This window comes from Podarcis filfolensis (assembly GCF_964270895.1).
Source record: "Podarcis filfolensis genome assembly, chromosome: 1".
Lineage (NCBI taxonomy): Eukaryota > Metazoa > Chordata > Lepidosauria > Squamata > Lacertidae > Podarcis > Podarcis filfolensis.
The window spans coordinates 59,885,014-59,901,785 of NC_139604.1; the positions used below are offsets into that span (position 1 = coordinate 59,885,014).

At 43.8% G+C, this 16,772-nt stretch overlaps 1 protein-coding gene across 2 annotated transcripts; it reads left to right on the top strand.

Annotated features, from left to right (window-relative positions):
* The first annotated feature begins 42 nt into the window (after window positions 1-42).
* On the top strand, window positions 43-16,772 carry LOC310758122 (malignant fibrous histiocytoma-amplified sequence 1 homolog). Of its 2 annotated transcripts, none has more exons than XR_014545642.1 (11): window positions 43-1,284; window positions 2,459-3,338; window positions 4,225-4,516; window positions 5,917-6,106; window positions 7,304-7,494; window positions 8,588-9,069; window positions 9,669-9,822; window positions 11,239-11,398; window positions 14,068-14,138; window positions 15,329-15,429; window positions 16,262-16,772. XR_014545642.1 is itself a non-coding variant. In XM_083604058.1 (11 exons), the coding sequence occupies exons 1-11, from the start codon at window positions 1,266-1,268 to the stop codon at window positions 16,277-16,279; spliced, it is 2,562 nt and encodes an 853-aa protein (XP_083460184.1). In that variant the 5' UTR covers window positions 43-1,265; the 3' UTR covers window positions 16,280-16,772. The 2 variants fall into 2 exon arrangements, 1 of the variants encoding a protein (XP_083460184.1); XM_083604058.1 differs by having other exon boundaries at window positions 9,669-9,826.

The following is a 16,772-nucleotide window of genomic DNA, read 5'->3' on the forward strand; positions in this document are numbered from 1 at the left end:
GTGGGGGTAGTCAAAGATACAGTTTCCAAGACTTGGGGATCAGAAACAGGTTGTGAGTTTGCATGCATGCACCCGCCTCCCCACCTTTCCATCTGGGTTTGGCTTCACATGCACAAGTCAGCCTTGAGATTTACCTGTTTGGAGTAATCTGTTGTCAATGTTCTCTTCTCTTCTCCCCACCCCTCCCCAAACTGGGATGACCAATAGGTTCAGCACCTGCCCTTTATTAAAACAGTGAAACAAGTTGTAGATTTGCAATACTATGAAGAATATCCAACGTACAAATTAAAACACAAAAGCAACTTTGAATAAAAACTGACCCATGATGGGCTCTGCCTATAAGCCATTAGATAAGATGGCCACCATAATACCCAGCTACAGTTTTGTTTCTAACCTTTTGCAAAAAGGACTACTTTATGAATTGCGTGTCTGTCTTTATCAGCAAGAAGATAACACATTGTCAAGGTTTTGTCTGTTAAGCCTGCCATAAAGCTTTCGCTGGGGACAAGATCCTCTCCCTCCCTTCTGAAGGCCACAAAGATAGCTACATGTGTGGGTCTTTGTCTACTTTCACCCCAGATAAGAGGATGTTATTAACTGAAAGTGGAGTTTGACTGCTCTAGAGAGCAACATCACAATCCCAAGAAAGCAGGGCTGGCCTTAAGCAGAGGGAAGCAACTGCCTCAGGTGGCAGATGCTGGGGTGGGGGCCAAAGGTTGCAGGCCCCCAACTGTTCCTCTTGAGCCCCCTCCCAACTATACCCCTCTGCTACGCCCCACATGGCCTGCCCTGTGCTAGCCTGCTGCCCTCAGGGGCAACAGAGGAGGCTGTCCCATCAATGGTGTTGAAGTAAGATTTGACCACCTCCCCATTTGGCTTCAGAACCTTAAATGAGGGGTGTGCCATTTTGTCCTTTGCCTCAGGCAGCAACATGTCTTGGGCCAGCCCTGCAAGAAAGGGCCATGGTCACACCTCCGAGTGTGAAGGAATGTGTGTGTGTGTGTGTGTGTGTGTGTGTGTGTGTGTGTGTATCCCCCCCCCCCATTTCACTGGCAATCATATACTAGGGAAACGGCTGTGGTGATTTTAACTGTGTTGAGCCTTCAATTTTGCCCCACACAAAGTTTCACATCTTGCACAATTAATTGTGGGAAGAAGAAGGAGGTAAAGGCTTTTGAAAGAGAGAATTGAGGAAATGAAAGCAGATGGTTACGTCAGAAGGATATAGCCGTGGCTTGTGAAGCAGGGAGCAGCAGGACAACAACATGGCCCAGCATGGATCTAGTGAGTACCTGCCTTTGATTCCTACTGATTGCTGCTGCTTGGAGTGGAGTAGAAAAACAATGGAAGGGGCAGTGCTGGAGGAGGGCTTGGTCAGGTGCTGGGTGCTGATGCTGGGCCTACCTGCCATTTGTTAGGATGAGAGAGAGAACTTGCCATCTTTAAAATAGTAATCCTGTGCCAAGAGACATATGTTCAGGTTTTGGCACAGGCTGTGCATAGAATCATAACTTTCTCAGTCCTTCTCATTGCAACACTGACAGACAGACAAGAGGCAAGATGTTTTAAAGCTGACCTGTTCCACTCCGCTGCTTAACTCCTCAGCTACGGGAGCTGCAGCAGTGAAAAGGCCAGAGGAAGCCCCCAACAGCACAGGCTGTTCCTGTCTCTTATGAGTCCCTTTTATTATGCCCTTTGTGTTCAACGCAGTGGATCTTTTTTTCAAATAATGTGTTCAGAAGTAGGCCTGGTTAGAGGAACTGTATTGAAATGAGTATTAGAGGAACTGTATTGAAATGGGAGCTGGTGGTAGGGGGCATACTTATATTTTAAATCCTGCCTCATTTGTTGAGCTCTGTGAGAATGACTTCTGACTGAAAATACAAAAATTCACTGGGTGGTCTTGGACCAGTCACAGCTTCTTAGTCTTAACCTACCTCACAGGGTGGTTGTGAGGATACAGTAGGGAGGAAGAAAACCATGTCTGCCACCTTGAGCTCCTTAGAGGAAAGGCAGGATATAAATAAAATAAATACATACATAAAATAAAAGAGTGGGCTATGTAGGACCTTAAGCATACCATAAGTCCTACCCCATCCCGTCTCCAATTTCTCTTGCATTTACGTGCACATACAGTTACAGCAACCTGGTTATAATTTAACTACCCTCCTATACTCAGAACCAGGCAGCTAAGCAGTAGAAAAAGGTTAATTCCAGATGAAGTGGTGTACGGTAAAATTCTCTGTATGTTTGTCAGAAATAATTCCCTCTCTAAACAATTAGGTTTTGTCCCTAGTAAAAGTGTTTAGCATTACACGGTTAAGAGCTGGAGCGTTCACTTATGTGTGTGTGTGGCATGAAATAATTTGAGCAGAGTGTCTGGCAAGCTACTCACTTGGAAACAATGGTCCTTTTTCTTGATGATACATCACAGTATCTTGTGCCCTCTGTTCATCAGATCAAGGGCAAGAAGGCTACCGCAATGAAGTAACACTTTCCAGACTTAGGCTCCGAGTGGTTCCACCTGAGGTCCTGCAAAATAATGGCATAGAAAGCTTGAATTTAGACCGGAACAAGCTGAAACAGCTCCCTGGGATTGCAAAACTTTGCAACCTGAAAAAGCTGGTTTTGTCTAAAAATGATATCATAGACTTCCCAGAGGAAATCAGGAGCTTGGTCCATCTGGAGAAGCTGGAACTCAATCAGAACCAAATCCGTGTTGTCCCAGAGGGAGTCTTTTCCTGCCTTCCAAAGTTGAGACATCTTCGACTGAACAACAACCGCTTAGATAGGCTTCCCAAGGACCTGGCAGTCTGTTGCAGCAGCCTCCAGTACCTCAACCTGTCCAACAACTTGTTCCTAGCTATCCCTTTGGCGGTCTTGGAGCTGAAATGTTTGCAAGAGCTCTACCTGTATAACAACAAGCTGCGCCAGCTTCCCATGAAGATGTTCAAGGAGCTGCCTCTGAAGATGTTCAAGGTCAGCGGGAATCCTCTCCGGGAGCCTCCCTACGAGGTCTGCGCCGGAGGCCTCAGGCAGATCATCAGCTACTTTGACCAGCTGCAAAACAGCCGAGCGGAAGAGGACAGGCGAGTCAAGACCATGTTCCTGGGGATGTCCTTAGCAGGGAAGTCCACCATTTGCAAAAGCCTGAAGCAAAGGCAAATAGTTCGAATGTCAGAGGAAGAGCGGACCATTGGGATTGAGATCAGCGAGTTCCAGATCCAAGGCTTCACTTTTCTCTTCTGGGACTTCGCTGGCCAATTGGAATACTATATGACCCACCACATGTTCATCACCCCACAGGCTCTGGTCATCTTGGTCATCAACTTTCAGCAGTAAGTGTCATCTTGCTTACCTTGTGAAGGGAGGGCAAAGGGGAGCGTGGCTTTTAAGTCCTGTTGGCTCCAGCGGGGTCGATTTACATGTGTGCTTCACATTCCTGTTTATAAGTGAATGGGATTTAAATGTGTTGTCTTTGGCTAAATTTGTACTCCTGGGTATGAAGTTAGCTTTTTTTGTCAGCCAGAATCTCTATAATTGCAGGAGTTTTATGCCTGCTAGTACTGTATGCCCATCAGAGAGCAGTGAACTAATGAAGTCTTAAATCTTATGCACACTTGGAAGTAAGCTCCACTGAACACTTTCAAGCAAACTTGCATAGGCTTGCACTGCAAGCTATTCTTCTAAATGGGAGGTGGCTAAAGCCTATTGCAGAGGCCTTTGCTAGACATTGAGGTGTACTACTCATCATTGCACCCCATATAGATTAAAAAAAGATGGCAACATCTTTTTTGCTTGGCCACCACCAATCAATTAATATTACTTTTATGGATAATCATCATTATTCTCTTTTTATGGATATTTTCACAAGTGCCACAATTGCAAGCTGAGAAGAATATATTTTTCTCATAGCAGAGGCCACTTCTTAATATCTGAATTAAGCTCCGGTCGCATCCACACCATATATTTAAAGCATTTATCTTTCCCTGAAAGAATACTGGGAGCTGTACTTTAACCTCAGAGAACTATAATTCCCAGCAACCCTAACAAACCACAGTTCCCGGGACTCTTTGGGGGAAATCATGTGCTTTAAGTGCATAGTGTGAATGTCACCTCACTCTTTTTGTGAGCCACCAATATTAGAGAAACAAATTTGTTTACCCACACACTGTCAGGGCAGCGGGCCGAGTCTGTGAGTGATCTGGAACTTCCCTTTTTCAGGTATCAGCGGAGCGATGACTCCTTCAAGGAGCTTGTTGGATTTTGGATTAACAACCTCTTTATGCGAGTGCCCAACTCTGTGGTCCTTCCCGTTGGAACTCACATAGATGTTTGTTGTGAGCAGGAGGTTAAAGAAAAGAAAGAGGATATAATGAGCAAGATCCAGGACATGCTGGATGAGAGAAAGAGCACCTTAGCCCATCTCATTGCCAACCTGGAGGACAATGAGGAATCAGAGTTCTTTGTGGACCAGTGGAATAGGCTGAAGGAAATGGAGCAATGCACCCTTACGGTGAGGAAAATGTGATGTATTTTGAATATTTCGGATGCCCTACATCAGGGGTGGGAAACCTGTGGCCCGTCAGATGTTGGACAGAACTCCCTGACCATCAGTTACAATGGCTGTGGCTTGACCTGAGTTAGGAGTCCAACAACATTTGGAGGGCCACAAGTTTCCAGTCCCTGCATTACAGAATATGATGTGATGTAAACTCCCAAAAGTGTGTTGGTTGGGAAAGAAAAATTAAGTAGATAAAAAGAGAATTCCCTGGATGCCAAGATTCAGGTTTGAGACAAGTACCCTTGGGCGAGCAGAGATTTAAAATCACAAAATATGCAGCAAATGAAATGTGTAAAAATAGACTGTTGGACCTTTAAAATATGTCCTTGTGAGTTCCAAAGCTTCCCATTTCACCATCCTAGGGGGAAAAACATGTTTGGGAAGTTAAAAATAGTTTACTTACAAACTATTCAAAGGTCAGATTCATGTGCTTTTCCATACAGCAGTCAGAAAGCACAGGCAGTAACATGGCTCTCTTGTGAGTGGTGCCATCTGGCCCCCAATTTGTCAACTCCTTAGTCAAAAGTAGGATGTGAATAAGCAGCATTTTTGTTGGGGGGGGCGTATATAGACATTTTGGAGGCTACGACATTGAACCTTAAGAACAAAAGAAGGTGCCTAGAGCAGACCAAAAGTCCATTCATTCCAGGGGTGGGAACCTCAGATCTGGGGGCCAAATATGTCCCACCAGGTCACCCTCAGTGGCCCTTGAGGCTAATGCTGCAGGCCATTGAGACCCGCCCTAAGCACATCCCCCTTTCGCCAGCCCACACCACTCACTGGCCTTACTTTTACACCTTCCACAAGTGCTTCAGCCTGGCTGGAATGTGTCCTTTATCTTTGATAATGTCTCTCACTTGCCTGAATGCAGGACCGAGAGCAGTGTGTGAGTGAATTACAAGCTATCCTGCTGTACAAAGGTAAAATTTATATGAGTTGATCCACCCTGTTTTTCCTCTGGCCATGCCCGGTGACCTGCTTCCAGTAGTGGCTAGCCTTGTGCCTGTGGGCACCTACAAGTGGAACCTGAAGTTATTGTTCCCCAGCAGTTGATTCTTTGAAGCCTAAATCTTCAGATCTGGGAGGATGCATCCAACCACCACTGACAAATGACTCTGTTCACTTATGAATAAGATACTTCCTTTCATCTGTTCTGAATCTCATGTCCATCTAGAGATTTAGTTTGATTGTAGGAATCTCAAGTTCTATGGCCACCAGCATGCATAAACCATAGACTGTCCACCAGAATAACAAGATGCCAGTCTTTGGTCGTTTGCATCTATTGCTTGCTTGTAAACTGTTTGGAGTTTTGGTTTGTTTGTTTGTGGCATCTGTATATTTTTTTGCCCCAGGTTTTGGACCTTGTTCCCGTCAATTGCATGGATTACGAGGACATCAAAACACTCGAAGGCACAATTCTGAAGCACGTCAAGAATGAGGCTGTCTTCCCGAATGTCATCCAAGTGCTGCCCCCTATCTACAAGCAAGTAGAAGCTGCAATTGTGAATATTGTGCAAAAAAATGAAGAGTTGGCAGAGCATGGCAAGTAACTGTTATGAATGGGCATTTTGCGCCTCCCCTCTCTTCCCCCTTTTAAATGCAAGATCCTAGCCCTTGAATAGGTGAAGTCATGATGCAGAACAGGGTCCTTCTGAACATTTGGGAAGAGACGTCGCTTGGGGTAGTATATCTGCTTTCGTTGCATGTGGAAGGTTCCCAGTTCATTCCCCAGCATCTCTTGGGAAAGACTCCCTTGCCTTGAAACCCTGGAGATCATTAGCATAGATGAAAACTGAGTAAGATGGACCAATAGTCAGACTCAGTAGATGGCAGTTTCCTATGTACAGAGTGTATTTCCCTGAAATACACAGCCACCGTCACAGCCATCTCATAAACACTTGCAATAAAGGTGATGGCCTCTAGATTGCTTGGGGGAGAACCGAAGTCTCTGAGTCAGTCTCTCAGACAGCTGTCCCTCAGGACAATAGCAGGAGGCTGATACTGGCTTCTCTTCTGTGGTCAATTTGCTTATTTTTATAGTCCACTCAGCCTGAAAAGTTGGGCAGGCCCCCGTTTTAAAAATAATAAAAATCCAGTGAAAGCATAAAACTCCAATTAAAGCATAATAACAACATTTGAACCAAGTATAAAGCATATTAAATAAAATAAAATGATCACTGGTTGATGGCCCTGATCCCCTTCTGCAGCAAGACCACAGAGAAAACTCCCCACACATTCAAATTTAAAACTATGGGAGCATTTTCACATTCCCAGATCTACAATGAATTCCAAAATAGTTGTTAACCACCTGAAGGAGCCAGCTTAAGTAAGGATGTGATTCTTCATTAGCATTGACCTCTTTAATATTTACTGCCCTCCTCTAGTTCTGCTCCAACAGCAGAACTACAGCATTTCATTCACTTATAGACAGGGAAGGGAAAGACATTCAGGTCACATCTGGAGACAAACCTTACCTAATTCACACTTTCTGAAACAATACGCAAACTGAAAGACAGACAGCCGTTCTTCAAAATTTATAAATAAATAGCCAAGTCATGTGGAAACGTGGATAAATGAGTTTAGGGGTGGAAATATGAGAAACGGAGATAATCCAAATTTGACAAATCCATCCATCCCATTCTACGGACAGGCTGATCCCAAACCTGCTTACTCAAAGTATTTCGTTCTGTGGATCCCTTGCAGTCACTAGAAACAAGTCTTCTTCTAATGGCCCTTTAGGTATGATGGATCTCAGTCTGTTACATAGAGAGCTTTCCTATCAGTATCGCCTGACCCACCTTGATGTAGAACTTCTGCGGGATATCCTGAGATACCTTCACCGCATTGGGCTAATCGTGTGGTACGAAGAGGTCAAGCAGCTGGAGAGCACGGTGTTTCTATGCCCGGACATTCTCATAACCATCTTCAAAGTGAGTTCCAGGTGTCCTTGGCTGCTTCCACACCAGATCTCTTTATGCTGTAGAGACATTGATTCTCTGAAGTTAGCTAGAAAGGGAATGAAAATGGAGGTGCCACACAAGCGTGTAGCATTTATTTATTTACCACGTCACAACAGAAAGTTTTCTAGGAGATCAACAGACTCCTTTAGAGTGCCAAGGCTCAGCCTGAGGTTGCCAACTGCTTTACAGACTGATGTTCTGTGCCTTTTATTTATACACTACTATAAAATCTAGTAGGTGGGAATTGGCTAGATGGGTCCAGGGAGTGGTTAATGCCTCATTACAGGAGGGAGTTATGCCCACCATCTTGTTGTCCCCACTAACCACATCTAGTTTGAACCTGATTGAGGAAATCACTAATGCAGCTTCACCACGCCTGATCCCTTGCATTCCAAAGGCAGGCACGTCCTTCAGATCAGCATGTTCACACTGCAAGCTGTAGAGGCGAATGCAAGACTTTTATGACCTTCTTGGTTGTGTTCTAGCACAAAATGGGGATTTCAGGTAATTGCTGTCTAAATGAGACCACTTGCTCCAAAAGGGTTTATCAATAGGCTATGAAAAGATAGCAAAGAATGGACTATAGGAACAGTCTGTCCCCCCCGCCCCCCCCTTGCCATCTTTCAAACACTGCATCACCGTCGGCATTGCATCTCACAATAGGATTGCAGATAATACAGCGGGATGGACTAGCCAGGCATGTGTGTTGATTCACCTGTGCGTATCAGCTACTGAGAGAGACCAGTTCTGAATTCCCGCCTGCCAACCACATCTTTGCTGGAAGCCATTTTCTTTCAGTGACTCCTAATAGCTGTAGCATATGCTAAGAGGGTTAGGCAGGCTTCCCCAACTTGGTGCTTTCAAATATTTTTAACTACAGCTCCCATCATCACTGTCTACTGATCACACTTGGGCTTGGGCTGATGGGAGTTGTGGTCCAAAACATCTGAAGGATGTATCTGCTACCCCTGATCTAGGGAAGGTGTGAGCCTTACCTGTCGTGTATTTAAGACTTAATTTTTCTATGCCTGTATTTTATTTTGTAATGCTTCTGTTCTTCCAGACTCTTGTCCGGTATGGCCTGACGCAGCAGCTGGAGAGCATTGCTGTGGACATCTTGATAGCAGAACATGCCACCATTCGAGACCGGGCCAACTGGGTGTGGGCATTCAAATCAAAGGCCATGTTGTGCCAGAAGGCCATGAGAGCTTTGCTCAAACACCAGCTCTACTTGGACGGCATGGGAGACGTCTTTGAGGAAATGGTGGGCAGCAGATCTCAGAAGGGGAAGCTCTTTAGCCTGTTGGAGCACTTTGAGATCTGTCTGGAGGTCAGAAATACAGAGGGGCTCAATCCAAGAGCCCGAGTGTTTGTGCCTGGATTGCCCTGGGAAGCTGCACAGGGCCATGAGGAAACTCACTACTTATTTCCCACTTATCTCAACCAGAGTGAGGAGGTTTCCAAAATGTGGGGAGGAGACCACAAAGAAGACCTTCATATCCGTGTCTACTTTTCCCCAGAGATCCCAGAGGGCTTCTTCAAAAGGTAGTTAAACAAAGTGCTATTTTTTTAGGAAAAAAGGTGCCAGAACTTACCAAGAACACCTCCCTCCTCTTAGAATGGCAATTGTGCCCACCTGAGAGGGGCTGGAACTGAGTTCTGGTGAGTTCCAGCTGAAAAAAAGCTCTGGTTAAACAGACTGCTGATTGCATAGAGGCCATATGAAGTGATGGCCCAGCTTGTGACCAATTTCTGCTGTTTGCAGTCTCCTTTGAATTAGGGCCGCAGTCATGAAAATTTGCTGATTTGCATAACCTGGGGCAGCCACAAACATACATACATTTCCCACAGCACTACAGCAAAATTTTGGTATTTTGTGTGTCTTTTGATCAGTTTGTATTTTTTAAGTAAAGTTTAATTTAAAAAGTTACATTTAGTTAAGTTTTAGTTTCTTTTGTTTGTTTGATAAATTAAACCAATATAATTTACAACCAAGAATGAGTATCTATCTATCTATCTATCTATCTATCTATCTATCTATCTATCTGTATATTCATATATTCCCTGGCTGCACACCCAAGGAAATACGTTGTGCACATCATGATGGGATCTGAAGGCATTGGCTGTTGTTTCTCTCTTTCCAGGCTCATGGTTAAAGCTTGCTCTTTCTTCTCAACCCACTGGGTTGCAAAAGCGATATGCCTGCTCATCTGCAGTGGCAAACCTTTACTGATCAAAGCGAACAACCAGAAAGGATATAGCTACATTGAACTCAGGTGCAGAAAACCAGCTGAGAGGGCAGGTACCACAGAAGGACAAACTTTGACTCACTTTGTTGGATGTTAGAAATGATCTCCTTCCTTTGTCTTTCACCTGAAAAGCCAGCATTATCACATATCAAGCACAAAGCTTTTATGGGAAATTGGAGCAGATAGGATCATGCTTGCTTTAGGGTGTTAATCTGAAGCTTGCTTTGATGTGCCAACACAGACCTGATGGTGGCAGCACCAAACTCAGGCACAAACAGCAGAAAACTTTTGCGTAGGTTAAATTTGGCAGTTTCAGATGCATGTAGTGTTATCCTGAGTTGCAGGTAGATTTATACATGATTGGGGGAGGGATTTGTAAACAATGAGGTCAGGGGGGAAAGGAAATGTGGAAAAGCACAGATGAAGATAAATACCTTACTAACTGTGGCAGCAGTTGATAACATAAACATCCTAGCATTGGTGAGCCAACATGTAGTGTGATTAAAAATTGTGCCAATTCAACCCCACAAGTGATAATAATCAACTTTTAAATGTAATTCAATGGAAAGCTTCATGAACCACGTGCCCTGAAATTTGGGGTCCCATCCAAACCAGTGCCAAGCTTTTTGCACCACAAACCCTGCATTTTGCACCAGTGTGGAGTGAATCAGACAATGTTGGATTTTTGGGTGTTAACTGGGAACCATGGTTTGCTGTATCAATTCCTCAGTTTGGAGAGTGGTACAAAACGTGGGATATTTTTAGTGCAAAACGAGTGCAAAAATTTGGGACTTGTTGGTTTCAGTTCTATTCACTTGTGGATTAAATAAGCATAATGGGTTATTTGATGATGTGTTGATTAGCTGAGGGAAGACCCACACCATACATTTAAAGTACACCCAACACACCTTTTAAAGCACATAACTTTCTCCAGAGAATCCTGGGAACGGTAGTTTGCAAAGTATACTGGGAATTGTAGATCTGTGGGGAGAAACTACAGTCCCCAGGATTCTTTGGGGGAAACCACATGGTTTAAATGTGGGTTGAATGCACTTTATATGTGTGCTGTGGCTCTGCCCTTGCTGATGCCAGGATGCTTGCGTTAATCACATGTTTTGTGAACAGTCTCTCTTAATAAGGAATTATGCCTGCAGTTTTCTGCATTTCTTCCCTTCTGATCTCACTGTTTAGTTTCCTCCCCAATGATGTACAAATACGCCTGCAAGTTGGGGTAACATTTAATGCATCTGATGAAGTGGACTGTAGTCTATGAAAGCTAGATTTGCTGCCTTTAGGGTACTGCAGGAGGCTTTGTTGTTTTTGGTAATTTATTTATTTTTTGCTGATAAATTGTTTTGCCGACAACTTCTGTTGGCTAAAAAGATGCATCTGTCAACATTTCCCTTTAGCCAACTATCTAGACAGAAAATCCCACATAGTTCCGTTTCTCTGATGTCTTTTAAAGGATTCCAGTTGGTGTGGGACTTTGTGATGACAATAATCTCCATCAGCAATAAACTCTTGGAGGAGTGGCCTGGTCTCCATCTTTGTGTGAAGACACCTTGTCGGACAGCTGGCTGCCCTGCAGAATTTGTCTGGCCAGATGTGGATGACAAAAGCACAGTGTAAGTATCTCACCCCTCTGCTCCCCTGCCCTGAGAGCATGAAGTTTCCTAACTTTTCAGCAGTAAAAACAGCAAATTCCATCTTCAATGATGAAGGCTTCTGGAGAACTTGAAATCTTGCACACTGTTTAGCACATTTTGGTTAGCCTAATAAAGGTATTGCCTTAATATGGATTTTGATTTTTTTCTTACAGGCCAACACAGGTACCTTTTGTTATTTGCATAATGTTTAAGTTACAACTACAGTAGCTTTAGCCATACCCTGAGAACACATAGTGTATTTCAAACAAAGCCCTGATGTTGGCCCAGAGGCAAAGTGCTCTGAATTCAAAGCAACTAGGAGGATGGCTCTGTACCCATCAAAGTCAATTTAAAAACTTTCATATATTTCCAATGGGCCATTTTGTTTTGCTCCACCATATTCCACTAGTGATATCAAGAAACAAATTAACTGTCCATCTTCCTTATCACCTCTTATTTGATGTGTGATGTGTTGTGTTTTGATTTTTTCTTTTCCTTTAGGCTTCACATTCTTCTAGCTAGACCTCAGGGGGGTAATTTGCACAATATATAAATCAGACAAGTTATCTATCAAGCTTTTCTTTCTCCCACATAGAGACCATAGGCAACACATAACATGTTAAGTTATCTCATTTCAAATACTTCTTTATGTTCACAACAACCCTGTGAGATAGGCCAGGCAAGTTCTTTTTTATTGTTGTTCTTTCAGTTTGCATGCCTCTTTTCCACATAAGTATGTCTAAATCCGCTCATACCACACAAGAGCAAAGGGGGGGGGGGAGGAAGAACACATAATTACAACAGTCTTAATACCAATTCATTTCAAAACATGTCAAAGCAAATAAACATAAAAATATTGCTATAATATTTTAAATTCATGATAAAATAGGCAATATTGACCATTAAAAAAAGTTATCAGTAGATGATGTTTAAAATATCTAAGGCAGGGGTCAGCAAACTTTTTCAGCAGGGGGCCGGTCCACTGTCCTTCCAACCTCGTGGGGGGACGGACTATATTTTTTGGGGAAAAAATGAACAAATTCCTATGCCCCGCAAATAACAGAGATGCATTTTAAATAAAAGGACACATTCTACACATGTAAAAACACGCTGATTCCCGGACCATCCGTGGGCCAGATTTAGAAGGCAATTGGGCCAGATCCAGCAGCTGGGCCTTAGGTTTGCCTACCCATGATCTAAGGCATACGTAAAATATAAACATTTATGTTTGAAAGCATTTAAAGCTGATAGGCTAAAACTCTCAGGTGCTGTCAGGTTTTTATGAATAGTGTAACCAGCAGCAAGTTTTTCAAAGCTGTCAAGCTCCAGAAATAGCAGCCAGCCACAAATGTTCTCACATAGGCCACTCTCTCCTTCCCCTATTCTGATGTTCCCCTATTCTGATGTCCAACAGAGATGGGGGAAGTGCAGCACTGATGTTCCTCCTTTCTGCTCTGGGTGTCCACACCCAAGCAAACGTTCATGCAGCCTTCATGCACAAAGCAGCATAGGTTGGTTTGCCCTTAACACCCCATCACACCTGGATGGTGAGGCAGCTCTCCAGAGCTTCTCCTGCCTCTGGGCCTAGAGCCCAGCATCCCAAGATCCAGAGATAAGCACAACAGCAAAGCAAACCAATTAGCACACAGTCGTACCTTGGTTCTCAAATGCCCTGGAACTCGTATGTTTTGGCTCCCGCTCGAAAACCAGAAGTGAATGTTCCTGGTTTCCGAACGTTCTTCTGGAAGCTGAACGTCCGACGGGGCTTCCATGGCTTCCAATTGGCTGCAGGAGCTCCCTGCAGCCAATTGGAAGCCACGCTTTGGAAGTCGGAACGTTTTGGAAGTCAAACGGAATGGATTCCGTTCGACGTCCGAGGTACCACTGTACATCAAAGGAAGGGAATATAAATATATACGAGCTCATTTTTGCAACAACCACCAATTAGTCCGGGGTTACCTTGACTACCAAGATGGTATTTGCAAGCCTTTTGGAACATTTCTGCTTTAGTTCAACACAAATGGGTAGATTTCGCCAGTCAGACCAGTCATTGTGTACTCCCCCCCCCCCAAGAGCTTATCAGTGGTTTGGTGAGATTTGAATAGGCTTTTGTATGTCCAGCATTCTAGGATTGTTTTACTCAGAATCAGCACATTTGAATTAATGTACCTAAGTTATGTGCATAAATTTCAGGGGGTGTACTCTTGAGTATGACCAATGTGGGAATACAACCCCTAGTGCACTGGTGAGCCCTTCACATGTAGTTGAACTCAACTCCCATCAGTGCCAGCCAGCATCGTGAGTTGTCAGGAATGATGGAAACTGTAGTCCAGCAATTATCTGATCTGGAGGGTCATAGATGCCACCTCCCTGCCTTAGGCTGTGTACATACTGTACCCCTAAAGCCCATGCTTTCACCCAAAGAATTCTGGGCACTGACAATTTATTGTTCACAGAGGTACAAGTCCCAGCAGCCCTTAACAAACCAGAATTATTTTCAGGGGGGGAAATGTACTTCAAATGTGCTGTAGTGTGTACACAGCCTTTGTGTCGCCATCCTTCAAGTTGAAGAGTTACCAAAAATAAATAAATATTTTGATTGCAAAATCTGTTTACTCTTGCCTTGGTATTCCTTCCCTTCTCCAAAGGACCAAAGAAGAAATCAAAACATGTGGAACTTGTGCCTTTCGATTTGAAACTGAGCTGCTGTTACCAAAAGGTGAGACCAGAGATTTCAGGTTTCATTCAACTGTAGACACATTTAAACCTGGCTGGTGTGGGGCAGGAGCTGAGGAGAGACTGTCAAGTACAGTCGTACCTCGGTTGTCGAACACCTTGCGACTCAAACGTTTTGGCTCCTGAATGCCTCAAACCTGGAAGTGTGTGTTCCGGTTTGCAAACTTTTTTGGGAAGCTGAACATCTGATGCAGCTTCTGCTGCTTCTGATTGAGTGCAGCCAATTGGAAGCCGCACCTTGGGTTTTAAAAGTCGAACGGACTTCCGGAACGGATTCTGTTCAAGAACCAAGGTATGACTGTATTGCCCTCTAAAGTGCACCCGTTGCTTCTTCTGTTTCGTTTTGTGAGTGTGTTGGAGGGTGATATAGACAACAACTAATAGTTAAGTGATTGATTTCAGCGGGTTTAAGCACATTTACGTCTTCACTGGATTGTGGCCAAAACAGGAGCTACTGTAATTGCTGGTATTATATTATCATGCTAGTAGGGGTGTTTTGAATCAGAGGATCTTGCCAAAGTACAGCAAGGAGGTGATTGGTGGGAGCTTTCCATCTCTTGACTCATGTCCATAGCCCAGTGCATAGGAGCCAACTCCTAGGCACTGCAGTCCCTTTGGGACCCCCCCATAAAATATTTGAGGGGACTGCCCCCCTCCTAAGTTGATGGGCATGGTGTGTGTGTGTGTGTGTGCACAGTGTCATGTGAGCGATTATTTGGGTAGGGGTTTACCTGTACCCCCTCCCCAATATTTTATTCAAGTTGGCACCGCTGGCCTAGTGTGTCCTTGCTCCCCTCCCCTCAGGCCTTCATAATTTCTATTACGGCTATCATTTTAGCATACTGCCCAGAGTTCATGCTTTGGCTGCCTCCTCTACTTGCTCAAAGCATCATAAAACACAGTGCTTTTTAAGTTAAAAAGCATGAAAGCAAGGAAAAGGTTCTGGCACTCTTACATTGATAAAAATAGTGTGGGGTATCGGCAAAAATTGGCTGCCATGGGCAGCATAAAAAAGAAAGAAGTACTGGTGTGCGATTATCAACGAGTATCACAAAAAAACCCCACTGGGAATATGAAATAGTAATGCAAAACTAAGAGTATGAAGGGGGAAAATATGCACCCAGTCAGTGGTCGCATTTACTAGCTGGATAACTAACCATGTTATTGTTTTAGTCCCAAGTGAACGGAGCATTGCCCAGGCCCCTGCACAGTATTATGTCACCAGCTATGGCAACGCCACCTTTGGATCCAGCACTGTCCATGTGGAAAGTCAGGTATGCATGTATGTGTGGGCTGCTGTTTACTGTGCTTTGTTCTTGGGGATTTATACTTTTGTCTAGGCGGTCTTGATGAGTCCTGTTGGAGTGTACCATACAGCTTTAAAAGGTGTATTATTATATTATCTTCATCACTTTCTCCCCAAAAGTGCTGGAGTGTTTCCCCAAAATTCCCTATGCCAATTAGGGAAATTCAGACTGCAATTCCTTAGAGCAGGGTAACCAATACAGTGCCCTCCAGAGAGGTCTGGATGCCAACTCCCACCAGCACCAGGCAGCAAGGCCACTTACCAGAAATTATGGGAGTTGTAGTCCAACACAGCTGGAGGGCACCATGTTGGTTACTCCTCCTAGAGAGTGACCGAATATAGCATGTTTATTTGACTATTAGCACAGCTTAAAACACCCCCCCTGCAAAGCTCACCCAATATTTATTTGCAATTTGCAGTAATGAAAGAGGAATCTTGACAGTACTAATATGGAGAGGAAATCCCTCTAAGGACCCTAGTGCTGTGGTTGGAGATTACCCCTCTGCTTGCTCTACACTCAAAGGCAGATCCCTATTCTACTCACAGAAGTACAATTCCCTAGTAAAACGGATTGAATGGGAAACTGCAAGCTCTTGGAGGGGAATAGGGGTCGCCTAACAACCCCTCAGCACCCATGACCGGTTTAAAGAGGTACCACGGTGCTTTAAATGCATGGTGTGAAGGGACCCAGAGTATCCTTGCATAAAATGTTATTAAATAATTCTGACACATTTTAAATTGTCTTCTTTTAACAAAATGGCCACTTCTGTAACTTTATCCCATTACCTGTTTTGTTGCAGAATATCCTGGACAAATGACAAGAACCATGCAAGAAAAATTGCCAGCAACATTTTCAGAGATTTTCAGAGACACGTTTGGTTCATGTGGGACCTTAGAAACGCTTCATTCTAAACTGACTGTTGACCACCATAGGTTGAAAATGCAATGCAAATTCCATGGTAGAATGCCAATTTATTTACAGATATATGTGAACAGAAGTACAAGTATGCAATCTAATAAACTTCTACCATAAGTTACAGAACAATTTGCAGGGGTTCTTCAGCATGATTCATCATTCACTTTAAGTTGATTATATGCAATTAAAAAAAAATCATTTATTTGTTTCATAACATTTATATACCACGTTTTTGTAAAAAACACCTCCGAGATAAAAAAGTTAAAAATCCCCTGCAGCTTTCTAAGCATCTAGGTAAGTTTGTCTACACAATTATGTTTTTAGCAAGTGCCACAAGGAATACAGTGCTTGGTATCAACAGGCAGGGAGAACCCAAAGTGCTCACAGAGACCCCC